This window comes from Stenella coeruleoalba, assembly GCF_951394435.1.
Source record: "Stenella coeruleoalba genome assembly, chromosome: 14".
Taxonomy (NCBI): domain Eukaryota; kingdom Metazoa; phylum Chordata; class Mammalia; order Artiodactyla; family Delphinidae; genus Stenella; species Stenella coeruleoalba.
The window spans coordinates 49597966-49622295 of NC_137160.1; the positions used below are offsets into that span (position 1 = coordinate 49597966).

At 42.0% G+C, this 24330-nt stretch overlaps 1 protein-coding gene across 6 annotated transcripts in view; it reads right to left on the reverse strand.

Moving 5' to 3' along the window:
- Nucleotides 1-24330, reverse strand: part of TTC39C (tetratricopeptide repeat domain 39C) — a 136001-nt gene that overhangs the window by 22495 nt on the left and 89176 nt on the right. For 5 of the 6 annotated variants that reach the window (XM_079942919.1, XM_079942920.1, XM_079942918.1 and 2 more), the window contains 2 exons: nucleotides 17077-17431; nucleotides 15063-15231 (listed from right to left, as the gene is read on the reverse strand). In XM_079942919.1, coding sequence (XP_079799045.1) covers nucleotides 15063-15231; nucleotides 17077-17431 — 524 coding nt within the window. Of the gene's footprint in view, nucleotides 1-15062; nucleotides 15269-17076; nucleotides 17432-24330 lie in introns of all 6 variants that reach the window. The other variant, XM_079942923.1, reaches the window with a different exon arrangement.

Consider the following 24330-nt stretch of genomic DNA (forward strand, 5'->3'; position numbering starts at 1 on the left):
AATTCAGCTTCTCACAAATTATTTCAGAACCCTGGGAGAAATTCCAGATTTGTTTTTAATTAGTAATGTTTATTTTTTAGAGCAGTATTAGGGTTATAGCAAAACTGAGCAGAAAACTCAGGGACTATTTTATTATAAAATAGATTTTTTAAGAATGAAAGAGTTGTCAGTTTCTCATAATTGTGTTTCTGCAAGTTTCTTATTATGTTTAAGAAAAAAATGCTATTTCTTAGGAATATATAATTTTACGACTGTTAGTTTAATTGTCAAGTACTATAAAGTTTTAAACCAGCTTTGTTCCATTTAATGCATTTTGCCCTCGATTTTTAAATTATCATTGCTGTCATTTTTTAAATTCATGTATGCCTGATATATTTTGTCTACTCTTTTACTTTCTACTTTTGTATCACCATTTACATTTTTTTTAGTTAGCCTGTATATTTATTTACTTTGTTGGATTTGTCTTTTTTATGCTGATCTGAGAGTTATCTTTTATATAGCAATATGGTAAACATAAATGGATTTAGGTAACTAATACTTTTTATATTAATTTAACTTCTGTTTTTGTTCCCTTGACACTTTTTTCTTATTATACTATGTTTTGTTTGCTTCATTCTCTTCAGTCCTTTTTTTTGGCCACACAGGTTATAGGATTTTAGTTCCCCGACCAGGGATCAAACCCAGGCCCATGGCAGTGAAAGCGCTATGTCCTAACCAGTGGACCACCAGGGAATTCCCTGCAGTCCTTTAGAAAATGTAAGTTGTCTTTATAATTCTGCTTGTGGTCACACAGAGGTTTAAAAAAAAAAAAAAACTAGAGAAATTCCATATTTTATCTAGCAGGTATAATTAGGAGCTGTTTGAGTTACGATTCTACCACAAATATACAAGTGTGTGCTCTTGCCTGGAGAGACAGGGGACAAAGGAAAATGAAACATGTAATACAAAGGGATGGACAGACCATGGGCAACATTTTCAACCCAATTAAAAAAGATTAAGTTATTCTGAAGCTATTTCCACATTAATATATTTTTAAGGTCTTTAGAAAGTAAAGATCTCAAAGTACAAATATGAAGATACAGTAAGTATGAATATTTTTCAGAGTTAGCACCGTAATCTTGGGGTTACTAATGTCACATTCTGTTTTACTCAAAGATTCTCACTAGCAATACCAGGCCAAGAGGATTCTCTCAGTTCAGCTACCTAGCAAAAGGTTCCATTTCTAGGGCTGCAAAAAAAAAAAAAAAAAAATGAACATGGAAACAAAGCCAAGTTCTTTCAGGGGCCTGGCCCAGACTCTAGTGCCAAAGGGACACCAAGTTCCAGACTTGCCTGAATCTAAAATGCCAAGACTCCACTTCCCAAGCACACAGTTTCTTTCTGTACCACCTCCAAGTTGCATTTAACATTGAATGACATCACTAACTCACAAACAAAAAGGTCTCAGCTCAGAGCCAGTCTGCTGGTATTCAAATGAGGCTGGTGTCGCCTAATTCTGTGGGTTAAACTCCAGAGCTGAGAGCACCGGGCAGTGGCAAACTGAAGGATGTTCGCCACTGCAAACATCGTTCCTGTGGACCCGGGTGCTGGGGAAGGCGCTGCCTGTGTGGATGGCGCTAACGTGCATTTGCTTTAGAGAATTTTCAGTTCTGTTAGACAAGTAAGCTTGTGAAACATAGGCACATTCTCTCAAGATGTGTGAAGTCACTGGTCAGCAAAGAGGTTGTCAGACGCAGGCAGAATTCCCGAGATGTGTTAATACAATAAGTACTTAGCAAGTGGAGCGTGTGTGTGTGTTAGAAGAATGACAGGGCAAAGAGATATACTCAAAAGACCAAATACACAAAACACACTACATAGTCAGAATACTAACTATACGTGAGAACTGAATACCCATGAGGTCTTAAATCTGACCCCCGGTCCATCCATTTAATTAGCTGTGGCCAAGTGTACTCATCCCTGTGGGTTTCTGATCAAGTGCGTCACTGGACCAGGGCAACTCGCACCTATGGGCCCTTCTCTCCTTGTACCCCCTCTCCTGCCAGTGAGGAAGGCTGATGTGCAGAGTGAGGCAGGACACTGCACATCGTGTACCCAGGACCCAGGTAGCGGGGCCCTTCCACCCCACTTGCACCCTGTCCTAAGAGTGTGAACCCATGCTACCTTTTCCCCCTTGCTCCTGGCTGTGTATTATATTGATTTAGTAAGCTATGTGATTCAAGCCCGTTCTAATTTGGCCTGTGAGTCTTTCTGTTCTGGGACCTCTGGGAGAACCTGCCGGGTAATATATTTGGAGGCTACCAGGGTACCAGTGACATCTATGTGAAAAGAAAGAGGAAAACCCCAAGTGCCTGGGAGGAGACACTCTCATTGGCACTGCTAACTGTTACGGGTTGAACTGTATCCCTCCCCAAAATTCATATGTTGAAATCCAAACCCCCAGGATCTCAGAATGCAATTGTATTTGGAGATATGGTCTTTAAAGAGGTAATTGTATTAAAATGAGGTCTTTAGGGCAGGCCCCAATCCAATATGACTGATGTCCTTATACAAGGAAAGGAGATGAGGACAGACGTGTGTGCATACGGAGGAAAGACCATGCGAAGACAGAGGGAGAAGGCGGCGCCCACGAGCCAAGGAGAGAGGCCCCGGAAGAAATCAACCCTGCCCACCTTGAGCTTGGACTTCCAACCTCAGGACTGTGAGAAAATCAATTTCTGTTCTTTGTTATGGCAGCCCTAGGAAGCGAATACACCACCTAATTATCAGAGGCATCCTCTCTTCAGGGAGCCATTCGCCCCCTCTCCACCCTCATGTATGTGTTGGGAATGGAAAGGGTCCTGCTTCTCGGAAAAATTTTCTGGTCTCAGAGAGTATGAGTACCCGAGCGAAGCCAGGTAAATCACAGTACCCACCCAGCTCAACACCCACCCCTGGAGTTCTTCTTACCAGTGATGAAGGTGGGCAGGTTTGGTCTCTGTGTGCAGGCACTCTCATATGTGGTGCATCAGTTATTTCCTAAGTTACATTGTATAGGAATGTGTATAAATAGTAGACTACCTGCCCCAAAGGTTTTACCAATTTACATATGTGCCAACAGTTTATAAAAGGCCCATTTCCCTAAACTATGTTTTTAATACTAGCCAATCAGTTTTCAGTGTTGTTTTAATTTGCATCTCCTGGATTGTATCCTGAGGTTCATATGATATTGGCCATTTGTATGTCTTATTTTATAGCTTGTCTGTTTCGGTGCTTTGACTATTTTTCTTTTTGTATGTTTATATTTACCCTTTTAATATGTTCTAATTTTGCAAGAGCTCATTCTAAATTAAGGATGCCCACACTTAATCATTTGTTTCCTAGCTTTATTTTTCTAACTTTATCATTTTTATATAATATATAAGTTATTTTGGGGTCAATTCTACAAACCTTTTGATCAATGTATGATCGATTCTATCAATCTTTCCCTTAATGTTGTGGTTTTAGAGTTATGACCGCACAGTCCTTGGTGGGGGATGATGGAGCTTTTCCTACTACTATAAACACTGACTCTATGAATTCTGCATAATTAAGGAAAACTATTCAAAATGCCATAAATACATGGGCTGCTCCCATTCTGACAAAAACCCAGGAGCTAGAGAAAGAGAACAATCATTACAGCACAACTAAGTGGGAAGAGCAAGAGACCAAAGTGTTCATTCACTACACACACACACATCCTCTCTAGGAGCCAGGCACTGGTCAAGGCATTTGAGATAAACAGTGACCCAGAGAGACAAAGTCCCTGCCTTGTGGAGCCTCTGTTCTCCTTGTAATGTGGAGAGAGAGACAAGGAGCAAATCAGGAAGACATCTAATGCCGTGTGTCCAATGAGGATGAGTCTCTGGGCAGACACGAGGTGGGTGGTAATAAAGGGGACAGGGTGGGCATGGTGGGAGCTGGTGGTGGTCAGCTACCCACAACCACCAGCCATTCATCTGGCCCTTGTTACTGTCTTGTACAATTACCTTTTCATGCATTTACACTGCTAACTTCATAATTAGATGATAAGTTCATTTTGGGACACAAGCCTTTTATAGTTCTCTTGGCATCCCCCCAGAAGGCCTTTTCCATAACAGGCTACAAATCTCTGATTACACACAAATAATGGAATAGAGTAGTAATGTTTTCAGCACCTCCACACAAATGGACAGCAACCCCCATGGAAAATGAGTTATGTAACCAAACAGAATAATGCACCAGCTGCAGAATTTCCTTGGTCTCTCAACAGTTAGGCACATGATTCTGACAAAAATTTGTGATGGAAAGTGCTTTATACTGAATTTACAACCAAGACAAGATTCTGTCTAAATAGGAAAATCCCTGACGAAGCACCATGTGCTTAGTTAGCACTTAGCTGTATCCATGTTACATTACTTAAGGCTGACAGGGAAGGCACTGTCCTCTTTTTACAGACAAGGACACAGGCTCAGAAAGCTCTGCCGGCCAGGAACTGGAAGAGCCCATTTGAGCTGAGCTACACTATGGTGCCTTTTAAAACTGCAGAGAAGGAATTTATGAAAGATAGCAGTACACTTAAAAGAAATATGTTTATGTTAAAGGCACTATCAAAGAATTTTAAACAGGGAAAACGATAACGCAAAGAATTAACTCAGAAAAACAAAGACTACAGAAATAGAGAAAAACGAGTCTGCAAAGAGTCACACAAAATAAGACAGCAATTCAAGATAAACAGATAAACCTGGAAAACAGATGGAGAGGATTCACGTCCATACAGACTTTTATGAGAGAAGCAAATAGAGGCCATAATCAGGAAAGTGACTTTGAACAGTTTTCCTAGAACTGAATGACGTTCTCTGTGAAGGAAGTCAAATGGGCGAGCTGGTATGTGGGTTTTTCCAAAGAGGAATTAAAGACAAATTGTAAACAGCAGAAATAATGCCAGGTACTTACCGTTCTGAAGGTTGAAAATCCATGACAAATTTTTTAGAAAAGCTTTGAGAAAATTCTTTCCTTTTAAAAAGTGTACAATTCAGTGGCTTTTAGTATATTCACGGAACCATGCAATTTGTAAGCTGGAAGAAATCTTAAAAATCACGTAGCCTAGTTTTTCTCAAGTGTGCTCTACAGAATGCTTCTAAGTCTCACAGGCTACAGTATGAAAAAGAATTTTCCTGGCCAATTAACTTGGGTAGACACAGCGTACTTGCAGACTCTATCTCCCTCGTGATGCAAAACTAAAGTCTCCGAGAAGCCCCAGGATATCCTGATTTCAATGACATGGAACCTCTTTTCCTGGAACATGTACTAACTAGTCCGTCCAATCAGTGCTCCCGGTAAGATGTGTCCGAAAAACACTGATTTATACCAACCCCCCTGATTTTCCAAATAAAGAACCAGAGCCAGAGAAGACTGGCTTCACTGAGGAGTCACTGCTCTTCCAAACTGACGTGTGAGTGACCATGTGGAAGTAGAGAGGGTTTTCACTCTTCACGAAACAGCCAACACCAAATCTTCAGGCTTTTAGTCCAGTGCTCATTCTACAATGCTACGCGCCCAAACCTGAAGGTCTGAAGCTGTATGACAACAAACTCCCACAGCTAACAAGTCCTCTATAAGAAGCCACAGAGAAACGAGGACTCGTACACGAAACAAAGAAACGCACAGATTTAGGAAACCAATGTGCCCACACATTGAGAGTCCAAAATCATAAAGAAAGGCAGAAAAGTTCAATATGATACTATGAGGAAATAGAGAATTTCACACATGGGCTCTGGACAGGGGTAGGCAAAAGTAGGGAACACTATGTCCTAAAACTAGCTCTGTGCCACCCGGCAATGGGAGTTTGCTGTACACTTACTGTCCTCAGAAGAGTGAGGAACGAAGACATGAAAGAAACACTGCCTGCGTGGATATGTGAACCCATATTCAAAATGGCAGACAAGTAAAATACAGTGATCACCTTTCCAATCAAGCATTACGGAAAAATCTGCCCCTGAATAAGCAAGCAGAAACGGAAACAAACAAGAACAATAAACATAGCCCTGAGAGCAAAGGAAAACAACACGTGTGCTTCACAGACACAATTAAATATGAACAAGAAAGTCCTCTATGAGAAGGGAGGCTGGGATTGAGAAACAAAACCAAATCATCTGTTGCTGCCGGGGTCACCCCTACTCCACCCACATCTCTCCACCAAATGCTCCAGCCCCAATGAGCTTGTATCTCCCCATTATCTGACCTTTTCTTGGATCTGGGCTTGAGTGCAAGCTCATCCCCCATGCTCTCACCTGCAAACTCCTACAGACTCTTCAAGAGCCAACGCAAATACCCCCACTCCTGGGTCATCTTTTCCAGCTGCGAGGGTTGCACCATGGGTGAGCCACACCATGCTTTCCCTTCCCATAGGCCTGTTTTTATGTTTCTCAAAGCCTGGCCCCATCTGCATCTGCTTACATGCCTGCCTGCCACGGAGTCCTGATCTCCCCCGGGGCATGAGCTCTGTCCCTGTGGCTGCTAACGCAGCAGCCCCAGCAGCAGCCCCAGCAGGGCTGTGGTCATGTCATTACACCGACAAGGACCCACGCTCAGAGCCCCAGGACAGCACGTGCCTCGCAGATTAGCACCTCCCTAAATCTCAACAGGGAACCTACGCCTAAGGTACAAACCAGGGGCCCACCTCAACAAGGAGGGAAGTGAGGCTTAAAGAGATTAAGCGTCTCGTCCAAGGTCACTCAGCCAAAGTAGAGGAGCCAGCCTGGGCAGTTGGCCTCCAGAGCTGAGCCCTTAGTCATGATCTGTATCTTATCATATCACAATATCACAGCCCCCCAAACACTCTCGGTTAACCAATGAAATGCAAGCTGAATTTCAAGGAATACAATCGAATCCCTAAACAAGAATACTAATACTTCACTATTCTAATAAGACAAATACGATAGAGTATTAAGAAAATGAACTATAAAACAAGCTAAATTAAGAAAAACTAGAAAGAAAGTGGAAGTAGAAAATGCATTGATAAAAAAATCAAATCTCTCTCTATAAAAGCCCATATGATAATCTAAAGCCCAATCATAAAATTAAGAAAACACAAATTTATAAAAATACCACAAATAATAAAAATACCACATTTACATGTCTGGAAATAGTCATCATATGTTTAAAAATAAGTGGAAATGAGAAAAAGTAAAATATAAAACTAAGATGAATATAACAGTAAGTAGATGTCTTAAATTAAGATTCTTGAAGAAATAAGATAAATTATTAAAGAATTTCAAAAGGGTACTTAGCAATGACTAACCAAAAAATACATTCAAATGTTTAATTACCTTAAGTGACTTGCTTCTCCAAAATGCAGGAAAAAATTCCATTAATTAACTCATTTTTTTAAAAATATCAGGTTTATTTCTAAAGCCCAAGAATAAGCTCTCCTGAATATTTATATTTATACTAATACTTAAATGTGTTATTTGCTAGTAAGTTACATATATGGTTTTTTGCACATATATAATATTACATTTAGAATGTATATATATATATGTAACTTATCAGCAAATAAAAGCTAAAAAGAGAACTGGGTTGAGAGAGAAGGCCTGAATTCTAGTTCCTCCTTAATCCAAAATAACTATATACACATGCACATACTTATTCTATCTGAACCCACGTTTACTATATATATGACAGGACAGATGCAGGTAAAAAAAATTATAAAGTAATGAGAGAAAGAGTGACATGACTAAATGAAGAGATATTCTCAGAAATGAATAAGAAATATTATAAATATCAATTAAAATGTCCCTATAGTATACAGAACCCGACAAACTGAAAGCTGAGTATATGTGAGAAACAAGTGGATAAAAATACTAAATAATATATATTTTTAAAGGCAACAGTGATGTATTTATTATATTTAAAACATAAAATCACAATTGTCAAAACCATGTAATATTCGTTTTAAAACATCTATAAAAGGTATAAAATAAAGCTATTTCAAAAACAGATTGCATCTATCTTAAGGATTTAGTTCAATAACAGGAAGAGAAATACCCTTAAATTAATGTTACTATTCTTGAATCCAACAGGTATCAGAATTAAACCACACCCACCTCCACAGGCAAAGAGGTATGAGAATGTAAGACTTCTTAAAACATCATTTTACAATCTGAACAAAATAGTCTATGTGTCCCAGTTTGAGAAGATAAATTTTATTTCTGAAAAAATGAAATCTACAGTACTTTCTATCACAGGGAAATACTGGGAAATCATAGGGGAACAACTGTTAAATATCCCAATATCCCAATATCCCAACAATGGGAAATATCAAATTAGTAACACAATGGAAATCTAAATAGTTTCCATACCAGTTACTTACAAAAACTATGTTAAAACATACAAACATTAGATTTGTAAGCAAAAGTGCCTGAAGTCTAATATGTGTATATTAAAGATCACAAAACAACTTGAAACAAAACAGCTTAGAATTTAATTATTGCTGGGTTATTTTTATGAAGTTGCTTAACATCTTAACAATAAAGTATTATGTATGTGTTTTAAAAAGAGAGGCCCCGCCTTGTCACCTGTAGCATGCAGAAGGACATGCTGTGACAACCCGGTTACTCACACGTGATGCAGCATTAATGTCACTGAGTAGCGGAATCGGTTTAGCAGTATTAGTGTCAAGGACACCTAACAATAGATCATGCATTTAACCCCTACCCTTAGGACCAGGGTTAACGTAGGCAAGGGAAAACTCATCCTCTTATGCACATTTAGTGAGCTTAGGGATATAAATCAATGTTAACCTTCTACTTGCTTTTCAACCCAACAACTTGTAAAGATAGAGTTAAAAGAAGAGCAAATGTATTGAACCTATTAGCAGTTTGGGTTATCATCATCTCATTTCAGTGAACAGAGTCATTAAACCACACGGTATGGATTTATCACAATGGAAAGTGAAGACAAATATATCCTCCACCTCTCCTGCACCATATTAAGCCAATCTCTTATTTTGTGTCCTTCTGAGAATAAATGGTAACCCTATTTTTCCTGGTGCCTGAAGTAATAAAGAGAACCACATAGGTCAGAAGAGAAAACTACAATTAACAGAATTCAGGGAATTGTTTCTCTTCCTGCATTGCCTTTTTCCTGATCCTATAAATAATAACATTACCTCATGCTGGCAAATCATGCTGTTCAGATACAAGAGGCAGGCTTGCTCGTCAACAGATGCAGAGAAACGCTGCCACCCAACAGCTCTGATTAGTCAATATGCCCCCGAGATGGGTGCATGGGCACAGGCCTCCCTGGGTTTGGCGTTTCTGTGCTGGCCCCTACTCTCCATGGCCCCCGCAGGCCTCCTGCCTCTTGTCTCTGTCTGAGAAACTCATCACCAAGGGGATCAACCTTCACCTTTCTGTCCCTGCCACAATCATGAACTAAGGAGCTAAAAAGCAACACAGACCTCCTGCTTACTGTGGGGAGCACCAATGAAAAATGTAATTTCATCAGTAAAAGTCCAGAGAGAAAGGACTACAGCCTGAAATGATGAGTGGGAGGAAGATCCAGAGCCAGAACACATGCACACGGGTCAAAGCGTAAGGGCCTTTCACACAGAACCATGCAGGTAACAGAAAGTAAGGAGATGGCTGGGACTTCCCAGGTGGCGCAGCGGTTAAGAATCTGCCAGCCAATGCAGGAGACAGGGTTCGAGCCCTGGTCCGGGAAGATCCCACATGCTGCGGAGCAACTAAGCCCGTGCACCACAACTACTGAGCCTGCGAGCCACAACTACTGAACGCCCGCACGCCTAGAGCCCGTGCTCCGCAACAAGAGAAGCCACCGCAATGAGAAGCCCGCGCGCCAAAACAAAGAGTAGCCCCCGCTCACCGCAACTAAAGCCCGTGCCCAGCAATGAAGACCCAACGCAGCCAAAAATAAAAATAAATTTATTTTTTAAAAAATCACCTCAAAAAAAAAAAAAAGAAAGTAAGGAGATGGAACACCAAGGTGACAAAGTAAAGGTCAACCATCAAAGCCATCCCTGCAGACATTATTCATGGGGGAAAAGAAACCACATCCTATCACACACCCTGCTCAGAAGCAAGGACCGGGGGGAGAAGTACAAACCAGAGCAGACTGTGCATGAGAAGGTGGCATTTATCAGAGAGAACCAACAAGGCAGCTTTGAATGCAAGAAAGATGGTATGAAAAGGCCACACACACACACACACACACACACACACACACACACGGTAAAGTTCACTAGGACTCCCTCAGTGTGGCCTCAAGGCCTTGTGCACACTCCCACTTGGTCCTCGTGAAGTAGGGCTGTCTCCGCTGTAACTGAGGAGCTGTTATAGCACAGGGTCCACCAGGCTGAGCTCAGGGAGCACAGGGGCTCAGCCTTCTCACCTTGCCACTCCGGCAATGAGCACAGACCCCATCGATATCCAGGTCCTTTTTACTTCCTGTAAATTTATTTAATTCCTTTCTTTAGAGTCACACTTCTTTAGCCAGCCCATCAGAATTTCAATATCTGATTCAGTATCCTCCTTAGTAGGCCATCCTCTCACACCAAATGTCAAGACATTCTTGCACCATCTTCTTCTGCATCGGTAGCAGAAACAGGTTTAGGTTCCACCAAGAAAAGTAGACAGTCCTTGATAACCAGCTTCCTCTCTTAAAGAAACGCCGTCACTCACACTGATCAATGGACGTCCTGCCAACAGACTCATCTGTTCATTTGACAAACACCCCGAGGGCCAGGTCTTGTGCTGGGCCCACTTCTGCTCCTGAGAAGCAAATGTGTGGTTTTTGATGTCACCATGCAGGATATTCAGAAAGTATGGGCCCAAGCTAGGAAGACAGTCTCAAAATAAGAGTTCCCAAAGTGCATAAAGTAACTTCATTAGAATATGTCCATCAACTGTCATTCATTCAAATATTTGAGCGTTTAGAGACAGATAACTAGACTAATATTAAAAATTAGTTTTATAACCAGTCACACCATACTAAGTATGTACAGGAAACTATGTATACACACAAAACCAAGCATGTGTATCTGTATATTATATACTAAATAGACTCTTAAAGCGGGAGGAGAGGGGAGTTGTGCAAATCTGTATTGTTTAGAGAAAAAAGAGAGAATTAAAGTTTATTAAAATGTAGACTTGTCCCTAATACCTTTAAATAATCAAGAAAAATACTCATTAATCACTTGTACGTTAATAGACTACCACTACCACCACTACTGTAGGTTTAATGGGATGGAAATAAATATAAATTCAAAATTATAATTATCATTCATATTTTAAAATGGAGGTTGCTATATAACCCTTGGGTCAACTTCCTAACATCTGTGTGCATTATGGAAATTCAGGGAAAAGTAAACATGGGTACGGGACAGTAGCTATAGCCCCTCTAGCTACACACACGCATCTTACCCATCACAAGCCTAGCTCTACTGACAACTCTCAACACCAAAACAAGTTCTTTCTCCTAAAAAGAGAGCAAATTTGGTAACACTACTTCCCAGGCTTAAGCACTCAGTAAGAATAACAACCACCATCACACCACTACTTGGATAGCGTTTATCACATGCTAAGTACTGTGTGAACCCATTTATTCCTCATAGCAACATGCTAAGTCACATGGGAAAAGTCAACAGGACAGGTAAGGAGGGTAAGACAAGAGGGTGGAGAGGGCCAGAGGTGGGGGTACTTCAGACACGCAGTGGGGAGAAGCAAAGGTGGTAAAGAAAGAAAACTCTTCCTGCAGTCTGGCCAAGACTCCCGAAGAGCAGAGAAGCTTGGTGTCCTGAGATGCACAAGGACCCCGTGTACCACCGACGGCATAGAACTTCACTGCTATGTCAAGTCAGGCCACAACACCGGGGAATAATGAAGACACGGCCACAAGGGTTATGCAAGTGGCAGGACAGGGGTGGACGTGTTAAAGACCACCCTCCCCTACGGATTCCAAACTGTCCCAAACAATGAAGGGCAAAGTATGTAAAAAGCTGTTGATGACACTGAAAGAGAAAGTGGGCACCTGCACATGATTCGAAAATAACAAGGAAAGTGAACACTAACCAGCCCGTGTTGAGCTAGTCACCCTGTATGAGGGCAAGCTTACATGAAAGCAGCTGTGCAAATAACTTCTTCAGTGACTCAGAATCTAAAAAGTTAAGTCCGTGTCATATGATGCACCTGTCAAAATTAGAGCCCCAGACCATGTTCCCTGGAGCCTGTCCATAAAAAGGTCTCAAGGCGCCCTCTCTCTAACCTAAATGCTCACTGAAAAGGAAAAAGGTTTTCTGTAAACAAATTCATCAACGAAGCCCTGTGTGCTTTCATAAACTGAGTTGGGAGCTTAGAGGCCTTACAAAAAGCCTTTGAAGACCCATGTCACAGCCTCTCTGAGCAATGCTTCATCAGCAAATGAAGGATGCCACCAGCTGACATCTTCCTACATGCTCACCTGGGAAGACGAACGAAATGCCACTGTCCAGGCACCGTAATATCTCAAGTTAGCCCTAAAATTCTGTTATCCTCTAAGACTTTGGGAAGAGCCAAACAGAAACAACTGTCACACTTCACTTGACCCTCAGGCCACAGCTCACCAGTCAAGAGCAGTAACAGGTCTTTCAGTCTTTTTTTCTTAAAACCAAGTATCAGTCGGGTAAGCAAATTGCCCCATGACAAAGGAGTTCTAACGACCACCACCGGCACTCAGATTCCAACCACCACCGGCACTCAGATGCCAACGACCACCAGCGCTCAGATTCCAACCACCACCGGCACTCAGATTCCAACGATCCACCATGAAAGAGACTGACCGTCTGCTGAGAGCGATCATGGTCACTGTGTACCTCCCCAAACCGTGCTTATAAGAATCCTCTGATGGTGCTGTGGCTTCCTCATTTCTAGAATCATCCCAACGACAATGAATGACCGCTCACTGTTAGCATTCACTCCGTCCCTAATAGGGATGACTTGTGGACAAACTAAAATCATGCCACATTGAGTTTCTGGAGAACAAATAAGTTATTAATTTTGCTAAAATTTAAGCATTTTAAAAAAATATTTGTTTGTTTATTTATTTGGCTGCACCGGGTCTTAGTTGTGGCCTGCAGGATCTTTAGTTGCAGCATGCGGACTTCTTAGTTGTGGCATGCATGCGGGATCTAGTTCCTAGACCAGGGATCGAATCTGGGCCTGCTGCATTGGAAGCGTGGAGGCTTAGCCACTGGACCATTAGGGAAGTCCCAGCATTTTTGTTTTAAAATAAAAAATTAATGAAAATGGGAAGCATAATGAAATATAAATCTTGACTTTTACATTTCTATTTAACAGTTTCAAAACCCAATTTAGAGCATTCATTGATCAAGGGAGTGAGGGGAGAGACGTCTAGTACGTGCCTGATGCTCTGGCCTCATTGCTGTGTTGTACACAACTGTAAACGTCAGGCTCTCACCCCCACTAGGCAAACCTCCTTTGAACACTAAACCTAGTATCTTCGAGTTCAGAGTTATTCAGAATGTCAATTGCTTAAAGGAAAGGCATTACACATCTAAGAAAGCATTTACCCTGCACCCAACTTTCATTTCAGAAAAGGTCACTCAAGTGAGAAGGCTGAGCCAATTAAAATGTTCCTTTTACGGGGTTATTTCCTCCTGCACAAACCCAAGGGAGTAGAGAAACCTGAAGAGCTTGAACATGCTTCCCTACATGCAGGACCGTAACCCTGAGCTTGAAAGAAAAACACACTAACAGCAGACTGGATTGCACAAGAGACTGATCTACGTTTTTAAGAGAGCAAGAGAAAAAAAGAGCAATGTCACTGAAGGTACGTGGGCCTGAATGCCAAGAAAAACAGTCTCAAAGTAATGAGAAGAAAAATGACTTGGACACGGGCTTAAATAAGTCAGATCCTGGAGAGCTTTCTGTGCTGTGTTTCAGCTGTAAATTATTAGTACAATCTTTAAAATACAATTTCCATAAATAAAGGGAAGGCGTCCTCGGATTTAAGAAGGCACTCCATGAAGGAAAGAAATTATTGGGGAAGTAATATACTCTCCACTGCCAACAAAAAATTAGTGAACGCATCACCTCCTGTGCTCATGAAAGCATTCCTGGGCAAAAATCTTCCAAAGCACTTGTGGGTTTTTTCGATGGGTGTGCTGAGAATGCCTGGTTAACTGAGGGCAGAGGTTATTAAACCTCACATTGCTGCACTACTCGCTACTGGTGAGCCTGTGGGTGGGAGACCTCAGAACAGTCACCTTCTTTCACATGCATGATTAATTTCTTACAAAATTTTCGTTTTTCTTCAGATCCTCATGCCCTCAAGCAAGCAGACAAAAAAAGAAATGCAAAGAGAAGCAGAACCCCCTCAAAGGCCAGGGCGTACTGTTTTTCTGAAATGAGACAGCCTGGCCTCGCTTGCTGGGTGACCTCGGAGGTCACGTGAAGCCCGCTAAGATCCCTGTTTATCTTTCCTGTAAGATGCAAGGGGATGATTTTCTATCTCTGTCGCAGGCTTGCTCTGAGGATCAAATGGGATGGTGTGTGTGAAACCTCTGGCACAGGACCTAGACACATGCATGAAAAAGTAATACCAGCTACTACTATTTCAAAGCCTTTGCTGTCCTTGACATTTCGGGCAATAACTTGTGTATAAATCAACTGTCAGCCAGGATGAACATTTGGAAACAGATTATTAGTAATTCCAGAGACGGAAAAACAACGTATCTCATGTTCTTTAACTAAGACGCTCCCAAGGGCTCCTGTGCCTTCAGCTCAGGTGGCAGCATCTCGTCTCATCAGCACCAAGGGACCCCGGCCCTGCTTCGCCCACAGCTGCAGAACAGAAGGTAACTGACTAACACCCCGGGTTCCTGGAAGAGGCTCCCACAGCAAGGATGCAACGCAAGGCACAGAAACAAGATGTTACTCGGCCCTATGACATTCGGGTTCCTTGTGATACTACCCCCCCACAAGTAAGAATTATAGATTCGATCAACAGGCGGCTTTATTTTTAAAAAGATGGGGAACGCACAGTACCTCTAATCGTTGTATGCGTCCCTTGAAAAACATAAAGAGGGAAGAATTTGGATAAGCAGCTTCTTTTTTGAGAAGAATTTCCTTCGCTTCATCCAGGCCTGCTTTGTTATCACTGCCATCCAGGGCAAAAAACGGGCGGACCACAGTATGATACCAGAGCAGCGCTAATCTAAAGGAAGAGGGAGAGAAACCGTGAGTGACAATGACTTTTCTTACAGTGTTTCCACTCTTTAAAAAAAATCAGTGTGTGCTCTTCCAATACACACCCCTTCCAAAAAGCTCACTAGGCAGTCTCTGAAGAAGTAAAATCAGTATCGCCCCCCATCTTAGTTTTATCAGTATTTGGAAAGCCACAACTTTAGAGCACAACATATAAATCAGCATACTCCCATCGGATAAGAGAAGAAGGTCACAGAAGCAAGTAGCTCTTCTGAGGCTTCTAGATGGATTGCTGACGGTATCGTTTATGTAAATCTCTGAATTCTACACCTTACTCGTCAACGTGTAAATTAGAAACAGTAATTGGTTACCGTGAATTTACTATCCCCTTAAAATTACTCTTTGCATTACTTTTTACAAAAGGAAAATGTTTTCGCTAGTGTTCACAAAAGTTAGAGTGTAAGCCTCAGACTGAATTTAAATATAGGAACCACAGGCAAAATTGTACAAAATTGGGTTAAAATAAGTGAAAGGACCGGATGAAGGGCCCTTTCTCTAGCCACTGAGGCTGTTCAATTTGAAAACCAAACAAATAAGTAAGTTACTTAAAATTCTCCCACTTCAAACGTGTCCCTTTCAAAAAAAAAAAAAAAAAAGCCACATTAAGCAAAGTAACAAAATAGATTCCCTGGGATCGACTTTAACCAACTGACAAAAATGTTTAACCGACACAATATTTTTAGGTAAATGTATGCTTCCAGCGTGTGCATAAATTTGGTCCTCTTCTGGAGATCAGACTAATTTACATTATTATTAATTGAATTCATTCCTTTCTCAGAAAATATTATTAAAAAAGACAAATTATCACAAGTTACAAATCTGTTAAGTCAAATTAATAAAGGACCATTGTGTCATATAATGAGTTTGTGGAAGCATGAATATTTTTGCAATAAAAAATTAATGACCTTTTTAATAGCTACCGGCTGATTAAGAGTTAACAACCAAATTCCTCAATACTGACATGAGCAGAAATACAGCACACTAAGGTTCTCTGTGATACCAAAATCTTTGGAAAAATTCTGATAAGTGGTGTAATGTCAAAGGACATCCAGTATTTGATAAAATTATTCTAACTGCAAATGGTAGTAGATATTTACCAGATTGAAAAAAAATCACATCATTTTTAACTGATGAGGAAATGGGTGAATCCTTGCTCTGGATGGTTATAATGGCTTCTTCACACTTTTTGGTTTAAATAATTATCATTTAAGTTTAGTCTGAACAACAATAACTCAATTTAGTTGAACACCACAAACTCTCCAAGCCACATGTAAGAGACCAATGGACCAACCAGAATCATCAAGGAAAATTACCCAACATGAGGATATAAGAATAGAAATGTCAGAATCACAGAAGAGTCTTATGAAATGTATATCCCCTTAAGTCCAAAAATCAGGATTATCAATCTCAGTGACTAGTCAGGGTCACAAAAACTTTATAAATCATGATCATTCTGCATGTTTAAAATACAGGACTCAACAACAACAAAAAAATTTAAAAAGAAAAGAAAGAAAATGGTCAAGACGGACTTCCAAAAAAATAAATAAGTGAATAAATAAAAATAAAATAAAATACAGGACTCATGAGACTTAAGAACAGTGCTCTGGTCTCTAAAGTCAACTTATAAACACCACCAAAAACATGGTCCTTGGCATTGCACTAAAAGACAGAAAGGCATGGCAGCATGTCAACCAACCAAGCATTTTACCTGAAGTTTCCTATAAAGGTTTTGATTGTCGTTCACTTACTTTCAACACTATATTATCTACCAAAGCATTGCAATATAGCTACTCACGTAGCTAAAGGGGCCTTCATGTCCTTACTTTCGCTTGCATACATCAGTGAAGAAAGCCCCTGTAGGCGGTCTCCAGGAAAACCCAGCAGGTTGATGATTTTGAGCAGGTTTGGGGGCACCATGGATATGCAAAGGTGAAAAAGGCCATATCCAAAGCTCACAGCACCTTTCAGTCTGTTTAGAGACTCCTCAGACACCCCTTCAGCCACAATGTGATTATCATTTGCAGCGTCAGAAGTCAAGGGCTCTTCCGTTAGCTTCTTCTGATACAGCTCCTGGAGGGCATTGATGTCCAAATAGCATTTATTGTAAATCTTCCAGGCTTTCCTAAGGATCCACCCACCTTTTATATATGCTATAAAGAGAAGGGGAGAAAAGTATGAAAAAACAAGTATTCAAAATAATTTTCCTACATTAATAATAAAGATATTGAAGAATGACCTGAAAAAACAAAATTTTAAAAAACAATAAAAATTATTACCCATCATGAAACCTTCTGTTCTTCATATGGCTTAAATTCCTTATTTGTTGTCTGTTTCCCTTTACTAGTCTGGGATGACCCCTTGGCAAGAACCATGTATTATTTTGTTCATTGTATCGAGCCCCTCACGCCGAGGTGAGGGCATAGCATCTAATATCTGCTACATGAATGAATGCAAGCATCATCCGAATCGGACCTTTTTCCCACGTATTCTGTGAAACCCTCTACCACATCCCTGAACTACCTGAACTATGGCGCTTTCCGGATAAAACTCTTAAATTTGCGTACCTTGTGCTTCATCCCTCCTCAAGAGCAACTTCTAAATCTAAATTTGCTGCTAAATTTATACCCAAGCACCAAGCATGGCGACTTGCCAAAAAATAAAACAAGCAAAACAAAACGATTAATAGTCATCGGGTGAACAAACGGCCAGATTATTAACAAAAATGTCATCAGCGTTAAATACAAAAATGCAAAGAATCCCCAATGCACCTGTATTCGATGCCTGTTCGTGGCTTAGCCGCGCCTAGCGAGGCTGGGGGGCTTTATCTGGTGTGTATGACAATGGAGCTCCCCCACTGCCCAGCCTAGAGAGCTCCAGGGAAGGAGGGTGGCAAAGCAGAAGCTATTCACACCGCAGGGTGAAAATCTGTTGTTTTTAAAGCCACTTCCCTTTATTTCTGTTAGGCCAATTTTCTTAACATAGCCACCTTGAGAATGTGTGCCACAAAGGCAAAGGGAGAGATAAACCTGGGATTTACCCTGCTCCACGCCCCACCGGCCCCTCTCAGGTCTGAGTCCTGCCTCACCCTCTCCTGCGAACATCTTTCCCTTCTGATGAGGAAGGGAAGTGGGGGCGTCGATAGACCTGTGCTTGTCTGAGTGAGTGCACCACCACCACATATCTGGGGAAAAGGTCCTCCACAGGGAGTTTTCTGTAAAATGGTTCTCTAGTAACTATAGAGGAGAACTTTGGCACCATTACCAATAATGGTACTGATACTCTGACCTCAAAGCACAACAGAAGACAACAGGAACCGTGTACCAGGCTTCCAGGCCCTTTAGAACAGCAGGGAAAGAAGTGTTTTAATTTATTTTTGAATGACATAAAATATATAACATAAAATCTGATTTATAAAAGTCCAATCCCTGAATTGAAAGTGATCTAAGATTATATGGCATGTGCAGAAAAGAATTAACATAGCAGGCCTATTGCTCTCCTTTGAAAGGCCTGTTTACAAGGTTGGCCCTTGGCTGGTATCTGGGAACTTGGATTTGGGAGGGGTCCCATCATTCCCAGAACCGGTAAGAGGGGCTCACTGTGCCTACAGTTTGCATGAACAATGTTTTATGTGGACACCTGCTTTCCTTCTGGAAGTCTGGGTATGCACCAGGCAGCGGGGTGCCTACATGGTCAGTCCCCAGTAAAAACTACAGATGCTGAGTCACTAACCAGCTTCCGCAGTTGGTTACATTTCACAGGTGTCGTCATAATTCACTGCCAGGAGGATCGTGCGCATCCTATGGGGCTCTTCTGGGAGAGGACCCTGGGAAGCATGGGCCTGACTTTTCCTGGTCTTCGTCCCTGTGCCTCTTCCCTTTTCTAATTTTGCTTTGTATCCTTTCACTGCCACAAATCATAGCCATGAGTATGACTATCTTCTGAGTCCTCCTAATCACTGGTCTTGGGGACCCCTGATCCATTAACTCAAGCTACTATCTTAATTAAAGTATCAATTTTCTGGCAAACGATGACCGTATCTCCTATGGGATCACAATTCAAAACACAACCATCCCACAAGTTCTGGGTGATGAATGTCCTGTAGTCTAAGTGCACTGCAAAGATTGCTACATGACAGGATGAAGAAGTAAAATAAACCAGTCTACAAAAGCTTTGCTGGCGGGGGGGGGGGGCGGTACTATGTGTATAATTTATTGTTATAAAAGTAATACATATCTGAAACAATTTATTTTTATTCAGTTCAATTTAACAAAAATATTTACTGTGCTAATATTACTTTTAGGCACTGTTCTAGGAGAATCAAAGAGAAATAAGACATAGATCCTGCCTTTAAGAGGCTCAGTGACTTTTTCCCTCCTAAATGGAAGTATTGTGGGAAAAAGAGAGGTTTGAGAAAACCTGACCTTGACACTTCTTTGTATGCTAGCAAAGTGCTTAGGTGAATCCAATACACCCACAGACAAGAAAGGTGACTCTCACTTATGATCCAAAAAGCCAGAGATTGAATAGAAAAACAGAAAAAGACCAAGAAAAAGGAAACTAAAATATATAGTCCTGAGAACACAAAAGCAATTGAATCTAACTGAAAAGAAATAATAATTGGCTACAGATAAAAAATGAAATAAAAAGAGGAAAAGTAAAATTGCAAAACCCTAAAAATGTCAACGAGCTACTAAGTTCCTATCACATGCCTAGGACTGTGCTTGGCACCTGAGGGACACAAATGAACTATAAGACATACATCTCAGCCCTCCAAATGCCCAATAAAATTAGAAAATAAAAGTGAAAAAAATGTGTGTAACAGAAGACTATATATGCATATGTTTATTTATATGGTCCACTGGGTCATACATAGAAAAATGAAAACAATGTTGAGATTATGAGTGAATTGCCCTTTCTTTATTTCCTTTTTGACAGTCAATTGTTTTCTATGTAATAAGCACATACATAAATTTAAAAGTGCAAAAGAAGTATTGCAGGATTTCAGTAGAAAACTTTACTCCCTCCTGTCCCCAAGCCTAACTGGAAAGTTAGAGGGAAAAAATTAACTCCATTTTACCCTGTATTTTCCAGGCTACTGTCACTTTATTGAGGACGCACTTAGGGAAATGCAGCATTCCAGGGGAGAGCAACAGGAATGTAAGTATGAAGGGACAGATGGAAAGCTGTTCAGAGGCAGAGTGAATCAGGGGACAAGCTGGGCCAAGGATGGGTGCAGGCATGATGCACCCAGTGGTACCCAGCTAAGGGAAGGACACCTGCTCGGGAGAAGCAGGGGCTCCCTAAAACTGGAGTTAAAGGGACTAGTGTTAGGGAAACAAGCTGTAGTAATCCAGATCTCAGGTGAAGAGTTACAGAAAAGAGTGGCAGCAATGGAAGCAACTCAATTAACAAAAGGAAAAGAAAACCAACATGGTAAAAACCCATTTTTACAGAATAAAAATGAAATTAATTCAACATCTTTAATTTCTTGCCTAAGATAAGAGCTTAGATGTTAACATTTATTTTAAAAGCACATGTTCAAGTCTCCAGTAACAAGCTTTAAAGTCCTGAACTTGAGCCGGGTAAACAGAACTCAAAGTTTTGACTCATCGAAGATTAGAAACTGAGATGTGTACAAAGTTAGGACCTAGAGAGAAACAGATTTTGTTTTTACCACTTTTTAAGTTCAACTCTGCACTGAAACAGGTCCCAGGACTCGCCCGACTCCATGTCCCAAATGCGGTGACCGAAACATCTGAGCTCAGCCAGACTCCGACGGGAGGAGCAGAGGCTGCGTGAGGACCAGGTGGAGAAGTTGCGCTCCGGGCCCACAGCACCGCGGCCCCAGCGGGAGGGACGCTTAGTCAGCTGATGCCCAGCAACGCGGCCAGGAGCAGCCTCTGCCCAACAAGCAGAGAAAACAGTTGAACACTGGGCCCCTCAATCTGCACGGGCTCTCATAGGCTCCTCTGAAACGTCAGACATAAAACATTCAACCATCGTGCCTGCGTCCCCGGAGGGCTGCACAGAGAGCAGAAAACCACAGACCGACCGCCCTCCCCTGTCAGGGGCAGCCTCAACCAACCAGAGATGCAGGAGAGACGGGAAACCCTGTCCCCATAACGGGGGTGGGAGTCCTCCCCTAGAAAGGACAAGAGTTGTCTGGAAAATGGAAATATCAAGTTACACTAAATGGATCCTGGAATAAATTTTGTAAATTTTTTTTTTTTTTTTTAGTAGGGATTGTGTCTGGTGAGAGGCCCTACCATAGCATTCTGTCTGTTTGCTTGTCCTGGATGAGGCTGGTTAGTCCTGTAATGGAAGGGAAGTTCAGCCTTGGCTTCCTTGTGACCCACATAACAGACTTCGGAAGGAAAAAAAAAGATGATTTAGTTTCCACTAGTCAGCCCACCTCCTCATTATTACTTTTACTCCCGGTCAACAGACTTCTGATAGACTCCCTTCTCCAATCCCAACTATTCTTGGGGCTTCCTAGGGCTCAGTATCATGCATCTCATTCCTGAACGACATCACCCTTCCTCCATCCCTCTCTTTAATTCACATTTATATACCCACCATGTGTTAGGCAAAGGCAGCATATCAGGTGACAGGGACACAGAGAAGACAACGGACTTCCATTCTCTATAACCCTGCTCAGGTTCAGGATTAGGGATCCTTGACCTTCCCAGCAGAGTTGAGGAATTGCTCATTCCTTGTGCAACCTCTCCGACTAACTTACATGTCTAATGTCTAGTGGTGAAAGTATCACTCTGAATGAGAACTTATTTAGTCCTCTTTCTCCCTCCCCCACTAACTCTCAATAGCCTCAGGGCAAGAGCTACATCTCATTCATCTCTAGACCATTAGCATCTATCACCTTCCAGAATCTGACACATAGTAGATGCTCAATAAATGTGGAGAAAAATAAAAAGATAGCAGGTAGACACAGTCCCTGCCCTCAAGAAGTTTCCCATCTGTTACTGTGGGCAGACATGTAAATACAGATGTGTACAGTTGTGTGACGACTGCTCTAACTGGCTATGGACGGGGTCCAAGCAGAGTAACAGAGGCCGTATGATGAAGTCAGTGAGGAAGGAGAACGTGAAGGGAGTAGACCCAGGCTGCACCTGGGGAGGCACAAGGGAAAGACAAAAGGGGTTCCAAACCGAGAGGGCAGCGCACACCAAGGCCCGAGGCGGCAGGGCCTCAGAGACTTGCAGTCAGCCCTGCCGAGCTAGAGGCGGTGGCGGCGAGGTAGGGGGCAGGTTCTTCCATGCCACCCGAGGAAGGAATCTGCACTATTCCTTGTAGGCGATGTTGCAGAACAGCTAAGTGTCTGAAGCACAGGTGTAACAAGGTTTAGAAAGAGCGCTCCAGGGGCATCGTAGAGAATGTGGTCTGGAAAAGCATCCGGGCCAACAGGAGGCTGTTCTACTCTCCCGGGGGCTCATTCCATAGGACGGAAGGCGCACGTGCGCACGGGGGCTGAGGGACAAGGCCCCGAGAGCCTCGGGTTTCTGGGCCATTGGGAGGCTGGTGGTTCATGTGACCAAATGAAGGTGAAGGGAAAACTGTGAGTGCTAGGAATTCAGATATGAAATAAGAAGTCCACAGCTCAGGTCCTGGTTCTGTCATCACTGTGTAAACCTGTTCAACCTCAAACAAATCATCCAGCCTCAACGGCCTCACCTGTGAAACAAGGAAAACCCAATCTCATTTGAGGAAAACTTACTGAGCGTTACCTTATTGCCAAGAATAGTAAGACATGGGGCCGATCTTCAAGCCCAAAGGAAATACAGGAAACAAACAAGGTGCCAAAAGCCATCAAGTCGGTTTAAAAATAAATACTTTTTGTTACTAAAGTAATTCACATGTGCTCACTGCAAACGACAACAACAAAGGCCTTTGGATAATAGAGTAAATTAAAAAGTAGTACAGGAGGGACTTCCCTGGTGGTCCAGTGGTAAAGAACCTGCCTTCCAATGCAGGGGACACGGGTTCGATCCCTGGTCCGGGAACTAAGATCCCACATGCCGCGGGGCAACTAAGACCTCAGGCCCCAACTACTGACCTCGCGCACCTCAACAAGAGCCTGTGCGCCACAACTACTGAGCCCACCCACCCTGGAGCCTGCACACCACAACTAGAGAAGAGAAGAGGAACAAAAAACCCGCACGCCACAACTAGAGAGAAGCCCACGCATCACAACGAAGAGCCCAAGCGTCACAGTGAAAGATCCCACATGCCTCAACCAAAAAGATCCCGTGTGCCGCAACTAAGACCCAACGCAGCCAAAAATAAATAAAATAAATAAGTAATAAATAAATCTTTAAAAAAATAGTATAGGAAAATAGACAGAGAGGATGGGGTAATTCACTATAAAGAAATTCATATGAGACAAAATACAGGAGCTCTTTCGAAAGTCAGAAGGACTAACAAATTCACACAGACTCACTCTTACCTGGAGCTCAGGTGAGTGTGTACCCACACCCACTTCTGGGCCACCTGATCAAGGGGTGGGGGAGGACCACCTACAACAAACATCTCCAAGGAGGGGTTGTTCCAAAACAATTATCCATCAACAAAGTTTAAGAAACGGATCCCAACAAAGAGTAAATTTTTCATAGTTTTATAACCTAGAGGGTTTCTGAAAGGCAAATGAAGCACATTTTTAGTTATGTCTGTTTGTTTGAGACAAATACTGAGCTGTTCATAAAGCAAATGACCATTACATGTGTTTATTAGAACCTGAGGTTTTCATGTCTGTCAAATTTCCTTTCACTATCAATATTACATTCAATAAATTATACGGCATCAGGAAGAACCAAGAGTGCTGTTAAAAATCTATGATATGTAAAGCAACTATACTCCAATAAAAATTACTAAAGTAGGACTTCCCTGGTGGCGCAGTGGTTGAGAGTCCGCCTGCCGATGCAGGGGACGCGGGTTCGTGCCCCGGTCCGGGAGGATCCCGCATGCCGCGGAGCGGGTGGGCCTGTGAGCCATGGCCGCTGGGCCTGCGCGTCAGGAGCCTGTGCTCCGCGACGGG